This window comes from Anopheles ziemanni, chromosome 2, assembly GCF_943734765.1.
Source record: "Anopheles ziemanni chromosome 2, idAnoZiCoDA_A2_x.2, whole genome shotgun sequence".
NCBI classification, from domain to species: Eukaryota; Metazoa; Arthropoda; class Insecta; order Diptera; family Culicidae; genus Anopheles; species Anopheles ziemanni.
The window spans coordinates 84,377,540-84,395,279 of NC_080705.1; the positions used below are offsets into that span (position 1 = coordinate 84,377,540).

At 45.2% G+C, this 17,740-nt stretch overlaps 1 protein-coding gene across 1 annotated transcript in view; it reads right to left on the minus strand.

Moving 5' to 3' along the window:
* Window positions 1-17,740, minus strand: part of LOC131283085 (high affinity cAMP-specific and IBMX-insensitive 3',5'-cyclic phosphodiesterase 8) — a 99,838-nt gene that overhangs the window by 49,125 nt on the left and 32,973 nt on the right. Inside the window, exon 4 of the mRNA XM_058312649.1 lies at window positions 97-132. Coding sequence (XP_058168632.1) covers window positions 97-132 — 36 coding nt within the window. The remainder of the gene's footprint in view (window positions 1-96; window positions 133-17,740) is intronic.

The following is a 17,740-nucleotide window of genomic DNA, read 5'->3' on the forward strand; positions in this document are numbered from 1 at the left end:
GTTTAACTACAGGTCTCCACGGTGGTGCTCAGGTGACTACGGAAAACGACTACTAGCTTGGACTAACATCCAGTAAGAAAATGTACAGTAACTTACAGCATAACCTGGCTGACGAGTATTGGTGAAACTTACCTGCAAAGAAAAAGAAAACAAAAATAGGGAGTTTTATTCGAGAAGGTACACTCAAGCAATAGACACACAGTGACATGTAAATGGACGATAATTAACGAAAGTTAAATAAACAAACGATTAAATGCACAGAATACCTGAACAACATGAATACAAAAAAAAACTTTTTGCTCACTTTTGCAGCATTGACATGGTCATTTCAAAACCATTTTTTGTGGAAAATTGGCTATCTCATAACAAATTATGACTTATTTAAATTACAAATTGATTGAAAAACACATTGTAAGTCGTCAACTGTCACATCATCCATTTTGCGAGTGTTTACAACAATCAACAGCAGCCATTTACACCAATAAAGTAGAGGACTTATATCGTAGTAGGCTAAAGTACTGAAAAAAATGTGTCCTTTGGGAAGCCTACGTTATAACCAAATTTGAACAAAAATATTGGACTAAAAAAGTGAACTAAAAAGCATGAGTTACCATTTCCGTGTTACTTCAGTACTTTGTAAATTCGTAAATTTTCTAAATTGAAGTTAGGAGAGAATTATGTAGTTCTACGTCTGATGTCGTACTGTTGAAAAGACAGTTTTATCCTGCTAGAGGGCATGTTAAAATAGACATTAAAAACATAAAAAAATTAAATATCAAACTAAATTTTCGTATGAATAATGCTTTTCTGATATAAATTTCAATCCAATTGAGGTCCACAAGAAATTTGTATTTTCCGGAAAATTGAAAAATTGATTATTCATTGCCTTTTTATTGTCCTCCCTCTCCCTCCGCCAGTGAACGATCTCCTGGAGCAGAAACCGAAGCATCGATTCAGCAGCCTCGGCGGCGGAGCGAACCTGAGCGGAACCAGTGGGACGAAGGGGAAGCAACACCTTCTCCAGCAGCGAAAGTACGTGCGGAAGAAACTGCCCTACGTAACCGGACGGCCAGGTTCCAGCCGGGAGGATGACGTGTAACGTACGGTGTCGGGAAGTTGCGCCAATGTCGGGAGAAGGCATTATTTTTAAACCGGAACCAAAGGCCGATAATAAACAAAACATAAAGAAAGAAAAAAAACGGGAAGTTCCACAATACCATACCTGTTGTGGGTTTCGCCAGGGTAAGGTAAAGGGCAAGGACGAGGTACAGGGTCGGACACACCCGTAAGCAAATGCTGGCCCAAATGTACAGAAGAAAGGGCGAAAGTAGGTCTCCCGGGAAGGAGAAACAGTAGAAATAGGCCGGCACGAAACAAAATGTGCACAGATAAGCGAGGCGAGTTAGGCGGACAGATAAATAATACTAGGTAAATATAAATCAGTGTATCAAAGAGGGCGACGGTCGCCATTTGTCACGGGCGTGGTGTGTCGTTTCACGCCGCTTTATCGCGCTCGTTCGTCACACCGGTGAAGGCCGGTGGAGTGTGACACGAACCGGCTGGGGAAATGGAGTCATTGGACATGGTTTGCGTTTTTTCGTAACCCCATCCATGTCACGGTCTGGAACTTCGATCTGATATATCGGAGAGAACATAGTGCGTCCTTCCCGCAAACTCTGGGGAAGGCTGCATCCAAAAACCCTTGCAAGTCTGTGATCGATCGGTGGTGTAGTATCTAAGCTGGCTGTTAGATAACCCGGGGCATTCCGATCGATCGTTAGGTAGGAAACTTATGCTACAAAAACCTCATACTAGATAAACTACCGGTATCGTTAAAGAGAAACAAAGATGTCGATACCTTTTTAATGAGTACTTAACAGAAAAAACGCACATTCCTTTAGGTTAATTTTAAACCGATTTTGTTGGGGTGATGTAATGAGAAGTTAGCGCCACCCAACGTAACTATCCTGTGGAAATAGTTAGTGAAACAATTTCTCCCCCACGGGCAGCAGGGTGACCTCGCACGATTTTACGTTCGCCAAACGCATCGTTACGGGGAGCCATCATCTTTCCAATGATTAATTGACCGCTTGCGGTGGTGATGATGGTCGGGGTCATCACCGGCGAGAAGCAAAACCGAAGCAGAGAGAAAATAGAAAATTAGGAAGAAACAAAAAAAAAACAAGGTACTACAAGCTGCGGGTTCAATGAAAGTGCGTTTGAATAAAGGGATAATTAGCAAATGGTGCAAAAAAGGGAAAAATAAAAATAAGCGAAACAATCATGCGATGTGCCCTGGGAACTGTATAGAGTACGGCGTTTGGAAGGTGTCAAGGTGCAACGTGCCGTAGGTTGATAGCGTGGCGGGGTAAAATCAGTGGTAGAAAGTAAGAAGGAAAGCGACGAGTTTAAACGATCGACGGGGGAAAAATCGAACCCTTATAAACCCCCGGACACAAGCGGGCACAAACGGTTGCTTAAGATGGTTGGAGTTAAGGAGGATAGGCTAATTACGCTGGGGCAAGCTCTCATATGGCCTAATCCCTCCCCAAATCGATCGTTAAGTCGAGGGAAAACTGTGTACATTATTTCATTCCACGAGGATGGAGGGCAGCGGGAGAAGAGAGATATTTAAAGAATTAACTTAATTTCGAGGGAATAAGTTATAGTGAACTCCGTGTACAGTGGTGTATGTATAAATAAATCGTGACATGAGTCAAACACTTAACTGAAACAAAAACAAAAACTTAACACTGAGTTGCGTAAAGGTTTTCCACCGGTCCACACTTGTAAGGCGTACAGTGAGAGTAGGAAAAATAAACGCACGCATAAACGGAAAAACTTGCCGAAGGTAAACAGAGATCGGTGTGGGAAAATGTGTGGTGCCCATGGAAAGGTGAAAGAAAACTGAAACCAGTGGTGATAACAATAAAGCGAAGAAACATGTCGGGAACGATGCTGCGACGATGAGGCAGCGAAAGAAAAGCGATGACTTACATCGGAGAAGAAAAGCCGAAACGAATAAAAGAAACAAAAGTATTAAATTAAATTGAATGGGAACTGTTGCGTTTCTTCTTTGTTTACGTCCGGCGGCGGTTATCATAATGCTCCGGGAGTAACGCAGAATCCGCGGGGTGGAGAAGAAAAGCGCCCCAACTCCTTTTCATCACGCACCGTTTATTGGAAGGTAACGAAATCGAAAGCGAATGTAAGAAGGAATTCTCACGCATCTTTTTTTTGTTTTGTGTTGTGCTGTTTCTGTATGGTATGATCTTGAAAGGGTCGGTTTGTGTGCATGCGTTGGTCGCTTTATGTTATGATTTTTCCCCATTGTGTAGTTGTTTCCCGACGCCAAGATGCACGTCGGCTCGGCTCATCATTTTTACTTTCTAGCCAGGGGGTTTCTCTTCTCATTTTTCCGCGAGTTCCGGGCGAACTTTAACCTCAACAGGGAACGGTTTTCGTACACATCGTGCTGCCCAGTGAGCTCCGCTAATCTTGATGGTGATCGTTGATCGTAATAAAGTGTGATTGTATTGTTTTGAAAGAAAAACCAAAATCCAAATAATTCGTCTAAACTCAAACATTACAATAAATTCCAGAATAATTTAAACGTAATAAATTTGTGGTCCATAATTTTATACTACTCATTTTCATACCTTGAAAATGTAAGTAACAGCATATACTTTGGTGCGAGTTACGTTAAAAACGTTATTAAAAAAAATAAACAAAACTAAGCACTTGAAAAAAGGGATTAACTCTGAGGCAGTTATAATTGAATTATGTTTCTCTTCTTCGATCATTCTTTTGGTATAAAAAACGAAAATTTAAAGAACGAAAGGCTAGACAAAAAGGGGTTTTCGTCACTGGTTTTCACCGCCGAAGTAAAATCCCGAGAATCCTTTGTTCCAATGTTCATTTTACTTACTAAGACCTTATCTGGCGTCTGCCAGCGATGGAAATTCGAAGAGAAAAGAACGAAGGTTAGATGAGCATTTTCACATCCCTACGAAATATCTCAGTGCTATAAAAATCCCAAGTGCTGGGCACTAACAACCCTTTCCTGAGAAGTGGCCGGTTCAGCTAAAAACGAGATAATTGCAACCAATCGTAGCCCAATGGCACCCACGTTCCCGCCTTCTGACTGCTCGAATAATCTGTGGCGAACTTTGGTTTCACAAACTAATCAGTAATTAACGGGAGCGAATTGCAAATCTCATTCTGGTTCAGCATCCAATAATTGGTTGGCCGAAGTGAACTGACCCGATTGCGGCATAGCTTGTCAGATGGCGAGACCGGCTCGTCGTCGGGAAGCAAAAACCCAATCCACTTCCTACCGACTCGAAACTGACCGAAGTGAACGAAGAAAACAAGCACCAACCGAGCGGAAAACTTCACCGAAAGAAAACCCTCCTTCGGGGGAAGGTAATTTCCAGCTTGATCCATTAAACGTCGACCGAACTGGCAGCGTCAGAGCAGTGATAACATTTTCGGAAGGGTAAGTTGGCTTGGTTCAGGAAAGTTACATCGGTTTGGGATAAGGAATGAAAATAATCGATCGCCTGTCGGAGTCAGAAGGTGATAATTTCACTGTTTTCTACATTTGCGAAGAAAGTTGGATATCGGCGAAATCGATTAAAATAAACAAGAAGGGATTTCTTAGTGTCAATCAAAGTGAAAATCACAAAAGAAAAGGTGTTAATGGACCCTGAGTGAAAAAAAACGCCCGAGTTTTGAATGATTTAATACGTTACGAAACAAAAGACTTATTGTTTACCGACGGCTGGTAAAAGGATATTATTAAAAACTCTTTTGTTGTCAAATTTTACAAAGCTTCTCCATTAGCTAAGAAGGGTATGTTGTTTCAGTTAATTAATATTTAATTCTTTTGATTTTCTTCTTTTGATTCAATTGAATAGATTTCTGAATACCAACTGATTAACATTGATTGACAATGTAAATATGAAGTTCCAACCACATAAAGGTTGGTAACATAAAAATGGATTTGATCGCAATCTACCGATCCAAACAAGTTTGAATCTCAACGGGAATGGAATAAAATGGATTATCGAGGTTGTGTTTTCACCCAGTTCATCCTGTGCCCAGCGAGACCTCATTAAAAGTTCATCACCTTCGCATTAATTTACAGTCACTCGCCTAAACCGCTGATCTCATAATCTGCAGCTATCATCAGCAAACGGAACTGGAGATGTGCGAAGCTGCAAAGTGAAGACATTCTAACTCAATTCACGAGGCAAACCCGTGCTGCAGTGCAGAAACCAGAATGGCCGGCCATCGGTCACCATCATCTTATCTTCATCAGTGTCGGGCGCAACCGAGATGCTACCGGGAACTAATTACAATCACTAATGGCCGCTAAATTCTGCAATTAGCAACTTTATCCATTTCAATATCCACACAACTGCCGACCACTGTTGGTGTGCTTGGTAGCGGCAGGATCCGGGGGACGGCGAGAAAGGACGTATCATCGGTATAAAGAAAAACCCCATAAAAATGCAAAACCATCCACTGGTGACTTTTCCGCCGGCCGTACGGCATTGTTTACGGGAGAGCAAACAAAATTTTCCTCCTGTCAGCCACGTCCGAACGGCTGGCGGAAAGTAATGAATTTATGTATTTTTTAAGTTTTCTTCTCGGAACCAACGGCAAGCCGAACTTCTGGCTCATCCTGGCACCGTTCGTCTCGAAGGCGTTATCAATTCTATCACCCCGATGTTTGCTAGCTTGCCAAGCTCCGAAGAGACACCAGCACGAGGATGTTTTCGTGTTGCTCCGGTATAACAAACGCCATCCCCGTAGCCAAGGGAAGTTTCATTTACTTTTATTGTGCCAAAGTCCACGGTCCGGTGCTAACTTTTTAATGGAAATTGGATGTCGAGTCGAGCTCGTGTCGGAAGTGCACTGGCAAGGACTTGGCCCGAAACGAGATGCGGGAGCGATCGAGGGACGAGGAGGACATCCAACAACAGGGCTAGTATTTTCTTCAACTTTTACTTTGAATGTTCCTCCCTAGCAGATAGAAGCACCGACCGACCGACGGCGATGAGGTTCCTGCTCGAAAGGGCACCAATATTGCCTGCTGAAATGTGCATCATTAGCATTGCTTCGGTTCGGTCGCAATCGATTTTGTCCGATCGTTTCGCCCCCCACACCCGGTGGAACAAATAAATGCTTGTCATCCCCGAAGCGTACGACCAATATCGGATGCTGCACACGGCAAATGGATAGTGTGTAAGTTTACTCGAACGAAAAGAATCAATACGGAGGCAGTAGATTGTCCGCACTGCCGGTTGCTGAGGATATTGTCCTACATCCTTGCAGGGACCGACCATAAAGCCATGCGCCCGGATGTATCGTGCGAAGAGGGACACCTTTTCACAGCTCAGCAAACATCGTACCGAACGATTTATGAAGGCCGAGAGTGGGTTTATTTTTATCTGCCCGGCACACAACGTCCGAGATATTGTCCTTTTCGCGCTCATCCGAAAGGACCGAGCGGATCAATCAACCATGTTTGATCCTTCGTGTTGTAGGTCACAAACTTTTCGTTCAACGAAAATAACAGAAAAAAAGAAAAGTATACCACATTTTTTAAATAATCTAAATCTGAAAACAATGATTTCTAACATTTAGATGCGAACGACACCAACGATAATAAATATTTCCTAATGTGCGCTTTTCGGAACAAGCAAGACAGAAAAGACAAGTCCTTAATCTCTTCAACATTTTCCGGCTGATTACACAAAAGTGGCCAGCAAAGTTAATAACCCAACCGTATTGTGTTGTCGTGTTTGACACAGACTTCATTTGCGATTTTTTTTTCACCAAAGGATATCTTTTCCACTCCCATTAGAGTCTACATCGTGTCCTGGTCTTGCCCGAGTTCGAGTATCTTTTAATGATTGCGTTGTTATCTGCCCGATACACGGCCATTCATCGGTAAAAAACATGCCCTTAGGCTTCACAAAGATCGATAAATCGGTGGAGGCCGAATGACGTTTTCCTAGAACGAGCTCGGTTGGAGCTCAGAGCTTCGGTTTTTAAAAATTAATCCCTGCCAGCCGAACGTGATAAATTTCATTTGAGCAAAACTTTTAAGAGCCGAACACTGTCAATAACGCAAAGTAAGAGGTAAGTGGTAAAAAAGAGCGCCCGAGAGTTGAATGAAAGCAGCTCACGGTAAATGAAGATTGCTTTTCGTAAGCAGATAAAAGTTTGACACTTGCTTATTCGCGGGAAAAGGCAGCTCGACGGAGCCGGGTTGGAAAAGTGGAAATATACAAAAGGGATTACACTCCCATTACGCTTGGACATGGTGCGATTCGAATGAAGGGTAAACAATCTTTCCCTTTAATCTTGTTCAATATTCGATAAACCTTGCAATCTTTAGCTTCTCGAGGCAACAAAGACCCGGCTTCTTTTTCTTAAAGTGATGGATTAACTTTACCTGCTTGTGCTGAGACCCGGTAGATGAAACTAAAAAATTTAATTAAAAAAAAACAGTTCAACAACATTGTAACAATCTTTCTTGCAACGACCGCAGCTGAACGAGACCTCTCAAAACAGATTGATCCGTGCGCCATGAAGTTTGTTCGTTACGAAGTTGGTCGTGCTTGTGGCGTGTCGGAAGAAAGTATATTTGCAGGAGCTCAGCCCGCGGTTGGTGTGAATGTAGGCGTTTGTGCGGTTGACTGGAGCTGGGTATGCACTGGGAGTACCTTTCAGGCAAACCGCGAAAATTTTCATCAATGAACCATATTTTTTTCGTTTCAATGGAATGAGTTCAGTTTGGGAGTAATGAAGGCCGGTTAAAATTAATTATTATAACTAGAGGTAAAGCTTAAAAAAATAAGCTAGGCCATTGTAAACGAACGTTACGTTTGTAAATCCATTTTAAGCAAATGGCAAGCTATAAAATTTGAGTTCTGATAGGCATGGAATTAGTAGTGATTCTTTTTTCATTGGAAAGGAGAATTATTTCGACAAACAACTACCCTTTGAGTATCTAGTTTCTTTGGCAACGGTTTAAAATGGTTCAAGTTATTCGGTACCCTGCACGAAAAACCACAAATTACATACGAGTGGAAACCAACGTACATTGCAGCTAACGAACGAAAAAGGGAAACCCAACGATCCGAAAGGAACTTGCTTTGATCAATTTCCAACGAGCAAACTGTTTGCAAGTTAGGAATGTGACGAATACCTTTTTTTTACAAAATATTTATTCAAATCAAAAGATACGCTTCGAATAGGTATTTTGGTATGTAATGGGAATAAAACAAAGGAATTTGTGGGGCATTTCAAGTGTGAGTTGACATTGAGGAATCTGTTCAAATTCTGCAGTGCATAATTTAACTAAACCCAACCGCCAGGAGTGAGGTCTAACTTTCAAAAAAGGTTAACAACATACGACCAACATTCAGCTATTCAACACGTTGCCATTGAGCGAGGAGCATGTATGGGACATTGTACAAGCGGGCGCATTAAAACTCTTAAGTCGACTCCCTGTCACCATGGATTGTGTAAGCTATGTTGAAAGCTTGTTACGACCAAATTGGATGCAATTAACTGCTTCATCCTCGGTATATAGCTCAAACCGACCAGCAAAGCAAACCACCTTTTTATGAGCGCCCTGCGTGTCCTAGAATGACTTCCTGCAGTAAAACATCCTTTGAAGTGCCCGACACGCAGGCACTTGTCCGGGCACATGGCTGACGAATGGATTAGCCGCAGAGTTCAAATTAAACGCCAACCAACCGCTGGCTTGGTCGCTCTTAGCCTTTGGGATTCAAAATCTGCCAGCGCGTCTCGTCGACTACTACTTGAGGGCAGCTACAAAGCCAAAGGTTCAGCTCAAGTTGAAAGTCGATTGCTCTTGTAGATTGATTAAAATCTAAGCGGTTTTAAAGGGCCCCGTGGGGGCATAAGCGGCGTATGAAGTAGCAGAGTGTAGTCGCTGCTAGACAGTATGGAGACGAAGATAGACATAGATAGTAGATAGGATAACAACACAAAATCGGATGAACCTGAAGATTAGGCTAGTTGATAGTAAAACAAAACTAAAAATCACCTCTAAAAAGCTGGTATAACTTTTAAAGAAGATATTTTCCGTATGTTTTTCAACCGGTCCCAAAGTTAGAAGGCTATATCCATCCACTTTATGTTTATTCCTGGCTTTTAACACACATCATTGACGCTGTCACGCTACGATTCCTTCTTCCCGATAAGTAGTTAGAGCGTGTAGCTGAACTGAATGCAAGACTTGACTTACATCCACCGTGTGTAACCGGAAGGCAAACCATATCAGCGGCGGTTTCACCCCGTCGCCCTTTTCCATAGCCGTACGATCCTACCGATTGCGGCATGTGAAACGCTAATAGTCTTAAATAAATGAAAAAATATAAACCCGCCCTTAAGGACTATTTTCCCACGACCCTCCGATGGTTTCGCTATTGTAGAAGCCTGTTCGGATTCAAAAGATTCACTTTCGCCAAGCGGGCAAAAAAAGGTAGTTTAAATATTTGCAGGAACCAAGCAGAGAGGTTGTGTGCTGAAGGGGCCCATGATAGGGCAAGAATGGCAATCGTGCAATGAGGCATAACTAAGAAGGATGTTATGGAAGCATGGTACACCATGTTTATCCTACACAACGACAGTCTACGGTATTTTGCTTGCGTCGCGCAAAGTTCTACGAAGACAAAAGAGTACTCCCGGGAACTTCCGATGGAGTATAGTATTGCTCAAAGTTTTTGTGAAAGTGATCTCATCGAAACGGCAGAGCTCGTTGATAGAATGAAGCTCTCAACAATCGGTGCCATGGTTTAATATATGCATGTTTAGCTCCACTCCATTCTCGGGACGGTGAAAACTGATAAAAAAAAGGTGTACGTACAACGCGACTCTCCGGGCGTGCAGTGAACGGCGGTGCCAGATAGACTCTAACGGCGGGACCTGATTCCAAGGCTGCGGACGTGGACTCCGGTCGGCGAAGCCATCCGTTCCCTAGCCCGTCGGTAAATATACTCTCGTAGCTTCGTGCTCCACAGCTCAACGGGCCTTGCTGCGCGTGCTAACAAGCAATTAAATGCAGCCATAACACGCTTTTATAGAACCGTACCGTTGCCGAACTCCCGCGCTCGTCGTACTTGAGTCTTCTATCTACGTCAGAGCCGTTTACTTCAAACCCCTTTCCCCGCAACGCTTGCTTCCAGCGTTCCACCATTCGATGACTTCCTGCTGTGATGTGGGCTTGTCTTTTGCCGGTGGTATCGATAAGAAATTCCCGAGCGCTAACCCTTCGATGCCTGCAGCTGCATCTGCAGCGGCAACACTAGGGGAAATAGGGCGACTGACTTTTGCTCACCACAACCACAAACACACATACCCACAACTGCGTCATCTGTGTGCTGCAACCTTCACCTTTATTCACAGGCAGACCCGTAGACTCGTCACTCCATGGTAATTTTATTGTGATCGGTTCTGGGATTTATCAGGTCCGTGGTTCCGGTGAATCGGTGTCCAGATGAACTTTGGCATCATAGTTCGTAGGTGCACAGGAGACAGAAACCGACGAGAATATGAAAGCAGTAATCACGAACGGCAATTCGTAAATGTCTAGCATATTCCAAGAGTCACGCTCTCAATGCATCTTCTTTAAATCACAAATTCGTAGAAATTACTATACCATGTGTTTTTTTAATGACTATATATCCTATAGTGGGACTTGTCCTCCAAGGAGAGTTACTGTGACCTATTGATTAACGGTATGTTGTACCTACTGGTAAATCCTATATCCCATGCGATGTGAATAGACAATCTAATTTCAAAATGTTTGTGGTGTGTTGAAAAATCTATGTCAACAGAGGATTTTATAATTTCTTCTCGGACTTATGAAGCAGTATATTGTGAGTGTATATAATATCGTATGGGGCGTATCTACTGCTAGTGAGACTATAAATGGATAATTTTTTCAGTCCAGATTGAATTTAACATTCAAGACTATCTTCTTTGATATATACAAGCAGAACTTGGATAGGAATGCATTGAACTTCCGAGATCTTCACGATAATGTATATTCCGAGGAAAGGCTCTTGACGATGAATGCCTTACAATATGGTAATGGTTGTAAGCGGCAGGCTATAGAGCTTCCATTCTGACATTTCTTCCAATTCCGGTTGGTTATTTCTTGTTGCTGGTGTCTAATAAGATACCAATTATTCGGTGCATACTCATTGAATGTAGGAACCAATTGAACGTCAAGAATTATGATTGCTGTTCGTTCAATTGGCTCAAAGATGATTAAATACCCTGGGAAAAATAACTTTACAGGCAGTTTGAACTCGGAAAAGAAAACCGTACGTAGCAGGCTGTGCATCTTCGAACTCTGGGTGCGGTATCTGATTGTGCGTAAGATTGAGCAACTAGTCAATGTTGTCGATAATCTCGATTGCGTGTAGATGTGGCAGGAATGTAAATTGGAATCCCTTGCGCACCGACGATAGTTTTCCTCGACCATTGCCCGAGCGTACGGCAAAAACCAAGATCGAGCTTACTATCTCAAACTTTCCGGGCACAACCGAACGTGCCCCAAGATGCTATCTCGCTGAGGCTGCGCAACAAATACCCATACACTGCCTGCCTACGGTTGCCACAGCTGATAAGCTCCAGGTCCGCTGAAGGGCAGTGGGTATGTCGGCACACGCAAGGCAAGGGGAAAACTAACAGCAGGCTATATGAATACTTATCACGATGCTTCGTTCCGCTGGCCGTGTGAGTTTCGTGGTGAGTTTATGGGAGTAGTAACATCGTCCACCTGCTGCTTGCCGAGCGAAAAACGACCCGAACCAACGGCGGAACGGTTGGTAAGAATTGGTGCACCCGAGCAAAGGACCACTTGGTTTTTATTTTTTGTTGAAAGTTTCCTTCAAAGAAGAATTGTGCCAACTTTACCAGCAAGCGTCCTCCGATCTAGGAACTAAGTTCAAGGGCCAATGCCGGTGGGAACGGAACAGCGCAACGCCATAGTAAAAGTTGCAAATGGAGTCCAACGTAAGCTTCCTCCTTTGCTTGCCAGTGCAGACATTCTCTTTGTATTCTCGGGCAAAGCATTGCGAAGTTAAAGTTTCGCAAAGTTTCACAAACTAACATCACATCACTTTGGGTTTGCAGCTTATCTAAACAGTAGACCGCAGACGGACACAACCCCTTTCGCTCCCGACTCCCGGATGCGAAAGCAACCGCAGGGTACCGCTCGGGAAACCATCGTTCGAGGTCTAGCCAAACGGCGACAAAGCGTGCTCAATCTTGTACACCAAAACTCAGCCAAAGGGGGCTTGGAGGTTTCCCACCATCTCGCGGTTCGCACGCAAGTGGAAGAAGGTATGCTAATTGGGAACTGGGGTGCGTATTGCATAACCCCATACCTCGTCGGAGGGGTCCGCGCGGGGGATGCCCCCTCGAAAATTCTTATCTTGCACTACGTTTCACCTGCTTGCGCACCAGAGCTTGGCGCGCCAGTTCCAACGAGAGTAATATGTTGGAATGTTCCACCACGAACGTGGCGAGTTTGTTTGCCTGGTTTCGTTGTAGGATTGTTTTGTGTGACGTATCCCCGCTCGTGTGCGGCTTCTGGTCCGGCGGAGTAGGTGTTTTGAATCACGTAGCCAACAGTGCTTGGGTTGGTGGACAAAGTTCTTCTTAATACCTCACTTTAAACATTTCAAGCGACATTAAGGTGGAAGCAATCTTCAGGGTAACTTCCGCGGAAAATTATCATTTAGATCTAAGGAAGGGCTAATCGCCGTTGGATTTCTGAAGTTCAAGCAGTACCCCACGAAATCATGCACATGTAATCACGCATTCACCCAACTACGCACGAAGTGTATCAAATTGGGACACTCGGCAGTCATCACCTTCACTATCACGTCGCGCCGCACGTTACCTTGGCGCCTTTTCGGAGCTACGATTTGGTATTGCCAGTAGGTTGCTTGAGAATTAGCGTCCGTCCGTCGCTATAAGGTAACACACACACACACACCCAGCTCAGTCAAACAATCAAGCGCCTCCAGGCCACCGTCGGCTCGCACGTCTTGGGAGAAATACAATGTGTGACTTCGACCGCCCCAGGGGTTGAGGGTTGTTCTGAACTCCACGAGCTTAGCTGCGGCGAGAGAACCACCGCGACGGATGGATGTTGTTAGATACTTTTACATGAGTTCAGCGCCAAGGATGCCACAGGTGCGGCGGTGCACAGCTACGATGGTGGGTGGTACGCGCCACAAGTGTTGGTGACGGTGATGGTGGTGGAGAAAAATCGTCATTCAGCGTGCCAGACATGTTGATAGACATCGGTCAATGTCAACCGCTGCTCGCATGACATGATATCATCAGCTCATTAGTATAGTTGACAATAGCCGTCGTTGACGCCGCGGGAAGCGAAGTGAGGAGGAGGGGTAAGAAAAGGGGGCCATCAAGAAGAACGAGCGGACGTCACGCGCCAACGTTTAGGACAGGGCGCGGGGAAGTGCAAGTGCAAGGTTTGTGGTAAGTGCCGTTTAATAGTAGGTCCAACATGAAAAATACCTTTGCATACGTTGCGGGGATGCGTGCGATACCGCATATCATGGTTACTTATCAAACATGGAAATCCTGAGCTATCTCTAGCCCTGAGATGGCATAGACTGAAGCATAACCGACGACAGACAGGCCTAAGACAAATTCCCTTTTCCGCGTAATGTGTCCAATTGCGTGCTATAATGCCCCAAATTCCACCCATCGATAGTTCCAGAGTAGACTCATGGCTACCGTACAACTAAACTGGCCAGAAAACACACGAGCACAGCGGACAACTTCTCACGTTGAAACAGAAGACGCGATTTTCAGCGACCTCCAAAACGGTCGGCCCCTCACGAACACGGACAGACGTGGCTTCCACAGCCGTATCTTATCGGAACAGGGTCCGTTGAAAACGGAAAGAAGATAGACGTAGCAGAGATTCTCATTCCGTGTGACGAACCTGAGCTTCGGCAAGTCCCGTAGCCATAAACCGGCGGTAAGTTGCGGCGCTAAAAGTGTCAGACTGTTTGGTAGCTCCATTTGCCAGTAAGACAAGCTCCTCATCCGCTCCACATCCGATACGCGGGAACAAGGGAATGATCAATCTTTTAGGAGCTTATCTGGGTCAATTGCACCATCGTGAAAATGACCGAACAATGTCCAAACAAAACGGTTGCCCAGTTTAACAACAATCACAACTGGAGCAAACCCCTTGCTGTGGCCTTGCAGCCACACACACACACACACACATCCGTTCCGCCCGTCGGGATGTCCGGAAGCGGATCAGATGTAGGTCCATCGATAAATGGCAACCGGATCGGAACCGCCCGGACGTACACAATCGACAACGATAGCGGAAATCGGATGTCAACGCGGCGCGTTGGAGGCGGATTTGTTGAATTATACTTCAATACCATCATCAATTGGCATTCGAGTCGAGCGAGCCAATGGGATGAGGCAGCGTATGGGAAGTGTTGATTGCGATAATGGGTTTCAGCAACTTCAATGCCTCCGGGCGTGCATTGTGTTGGTAGGAATGATATATTAATTACTTTAACTCCTTTTAACTCTAGTTCGGCAGTAAAAACAAAACACAAGTCAACAAGTTAAATAGCAATGCATTATGTACAAGTCTACTTACGTGAATAATCCATTACTGAACTATGGTGCGCCATTTTCGCTTTTCCAAATTCCTGCAACAGGTTCAGCGCCGTAAGTTCACCTGCTTTCCGGTGAAAACGAATTGCACTCTTATGGCAATATTTATTCGCTGTTTCCGACGATTGCGTTCACCTGTCGGGAACAGGGTTTCCACCAAGCCCGACGAACAAAATCCACAATATCCACTTCCTACAACGATTTGTCACCTCCTTTCGGAACACCGGAGTGCCCAAGTGTGTGTGTGTGTGTGTACCAGCGAGTGTTTACCCTCGCGTCACAATAAGGTGCAGAATGTGGTGCTCTACTCCACCGGAAATGGTTTCCTCCGCTGCCGGAACTAGCACCTCTACGTGCGCGGCACGAAACACGGCAGTACGATCGATTTTGAGTGACTTTTTTGCTTCTTGTTTTTTTTTTTTTGTTACACTTTTCGATCGGTAAACATTCGCTCGCACACCAGACAGAGCAGCGGAAATAGAAGTCTGTTGATACTTCCGCCCACGGCTACCCACTGCCAACGCCCGGTGAGCCTGAAATTAGGTTTTCTTCCGCTGGAGGCAGGATCGTGCCCGAAGGGGTTCGAGCGCTTGCTTTTTTTCAGTTCTATTTTCCCTGGAGCACTATAAAAGGTGTGGATAAAAATACATACATTTTCACTAGAGTACGCCACCCCTAGCCATCGGGTACGGCGCTGCGGAAGGACATTTCACTTAGTATAGGTAGTGCGGACTCGAAATGGAAAGAATCATGAACCGACAGTTAAGGCTTATTTTTGTACCGAAATTGCATAATGGAGAACGCAGCTCAGACGAAATCCACCCCACACACGGACGGTGACTGATTTGCTCGGGCCGTTGGTGTCTGTTTCATGGCCAGCAGCAGCCAAGGCGAAACTCACGGTGTGAAAGGAACATAAACACGACACGACGGTGCAGCGGTGTACAGCCGTTGCGGCATCTTACAACCACTTACTCAATCAAATTAATTGAAGCCACGATTTTCGCAGCTTCCTCGATCGGTGGTCACAGGAATAGTCTAGCTAGTCAAACCCGGGGTATTGTCCTTGAGAGTGCAAGCCGGTGGCCATGAACGACTTCACTGCAATCAGAGGGCACTAATTACTGCTTTATTCAGCATCCTGAACAGATGCATCCAGAGCGCCACAGCTCACCAGATGGCCGGATGGCCCAGCCTGTCCGGAACTAGTATGGAACACTAGCTTCACTGCACCGGTGACATAATAGGCACATTCACACGCAAGAACGCTACCGGATACAAAAACCGCAACGGAATAAATCACAAACCCGACAATGGTACTACTGCTCCATAGAGCAATTCCGTCTGCCTCTTCGGCCCAAACCGTTACGGCCTTGCGGGAAAGCGTGTTTAGAAGAGCTACGAGTCGCACACTTCTCTATCTAACCGCAAACTTTAGTGGTTTGCCTATTGGTACGCACGTGTTTGTGTTTGCCCTACTGACGCAGATGTCTTCATGTCACAAAGATCAGCAGCAGTTCGCCGAGGTCTGGGGAGAGACGGTTTTAAACTCGATTGCAAAATACTATCACTTATTGGGGTTTGAGTTATTGAAATTGTTAAAATAAGTAAGGGAGTAGTAACTGAAGAACTTTCCTTTTATAAAGTTCTGCACAAATGCTTTACATTAGATAGTCTTTATGTCATTTCAAATGAAAAACTTGGGGAAAAACTGTGGGAAACAATTACAGAAAAACCGTTGCACTGTATATAACAATTTGCAAAACAAAACTTGAAAAACAAACTTGAAAACTTGAAAAACAGTTCAAGTACATCGAGACAGTCGCTACCACAAACGTCACGCGGACCAGCCCTTCGACGTCACAGTATCGACTTTCAAGTCCAAGGCAAACACGAAAAGCGAAATTTAAATCCTTCCCATCCCGCTCCACCCACCGGCAAACGGATGCACCGCTCCGCGTGGAGTGTCCGACGTTTCGTCAAATGGCAACTCGCGCGCCCTGCGTAACGACCGTAGCTGTAACGAACCGCGTTGAACTGCACAACGTACCGGACCGCGCGCTAGGTCAGCCGTCACTGGGGCTTCTAAGCGACCGAAAGAGCTTCTACTACACTGGTTGCAGCTTGCCGCTTCTGGCTCGTAACTCGTTACACTCCAACGCCGAGCGCCCTACTGACGAGAGCGACGGGGTTGCTGCGCGATAGAACTACTAACAAGTGAACCTACCACCCTAGCAGCCAACGGCACTAGCAGCAGCAACGGCGACATCGGCCTAGAATTAATCAAACGAAATAAAAGGGAAAAACACACACGGCACGAAATATCTCTTCGCGTACAGATTCAAAGACAGACACACACACACACATCACCTCGCGAGAATTGCTGGTGGTGAATCGCGGAACTCACACAGGTGTACCACCTGGGGGGAGGGTGAATTTACCCACTGCACCCCCCGGTGAACGGGGTGGGCGTTGAAGGGACCGAATGGCGTGCGACGTTTGGGGCAACACACGAAATCACAATCAACACAAACCCTGCGCTTTATATTGGAGTGACTCGAATGGAGACGTGAGGTGAGGACAAGAACATTGGCGGTTCGATGCACGGAGGGTCCAACCCTCGCCGCACCCGTTAAAACACGGTGGAGTAACGATATACCGTAACGCAGCAGGTGATCTCGTTCACTCTTTCGTGAACTCCACCAAACCAACCCGTCAGATAAGAAATACTAATGCTAGGACGCGCGAGTATGTCCTCCGTTTCATTCACTCGATTATCTCTCTGCTAATAGCGGCGCGAGATCAGGTGGGCGCTACCCTTAGTGAGAAGTGCTCATCCACGGGTCTACTCTCACTCTCACTGACATTCACAACGCAGGATGCTGCCGCCACCTTCGATGGCAGGGTGTACTAAACACGCTCTCTCCTAACTCACCTAATGCTCGGTCGCCATCTCCGACAAATGGAGACGCCAGTAGGCGATGCGAGTTCGCACCGGTCGCACACT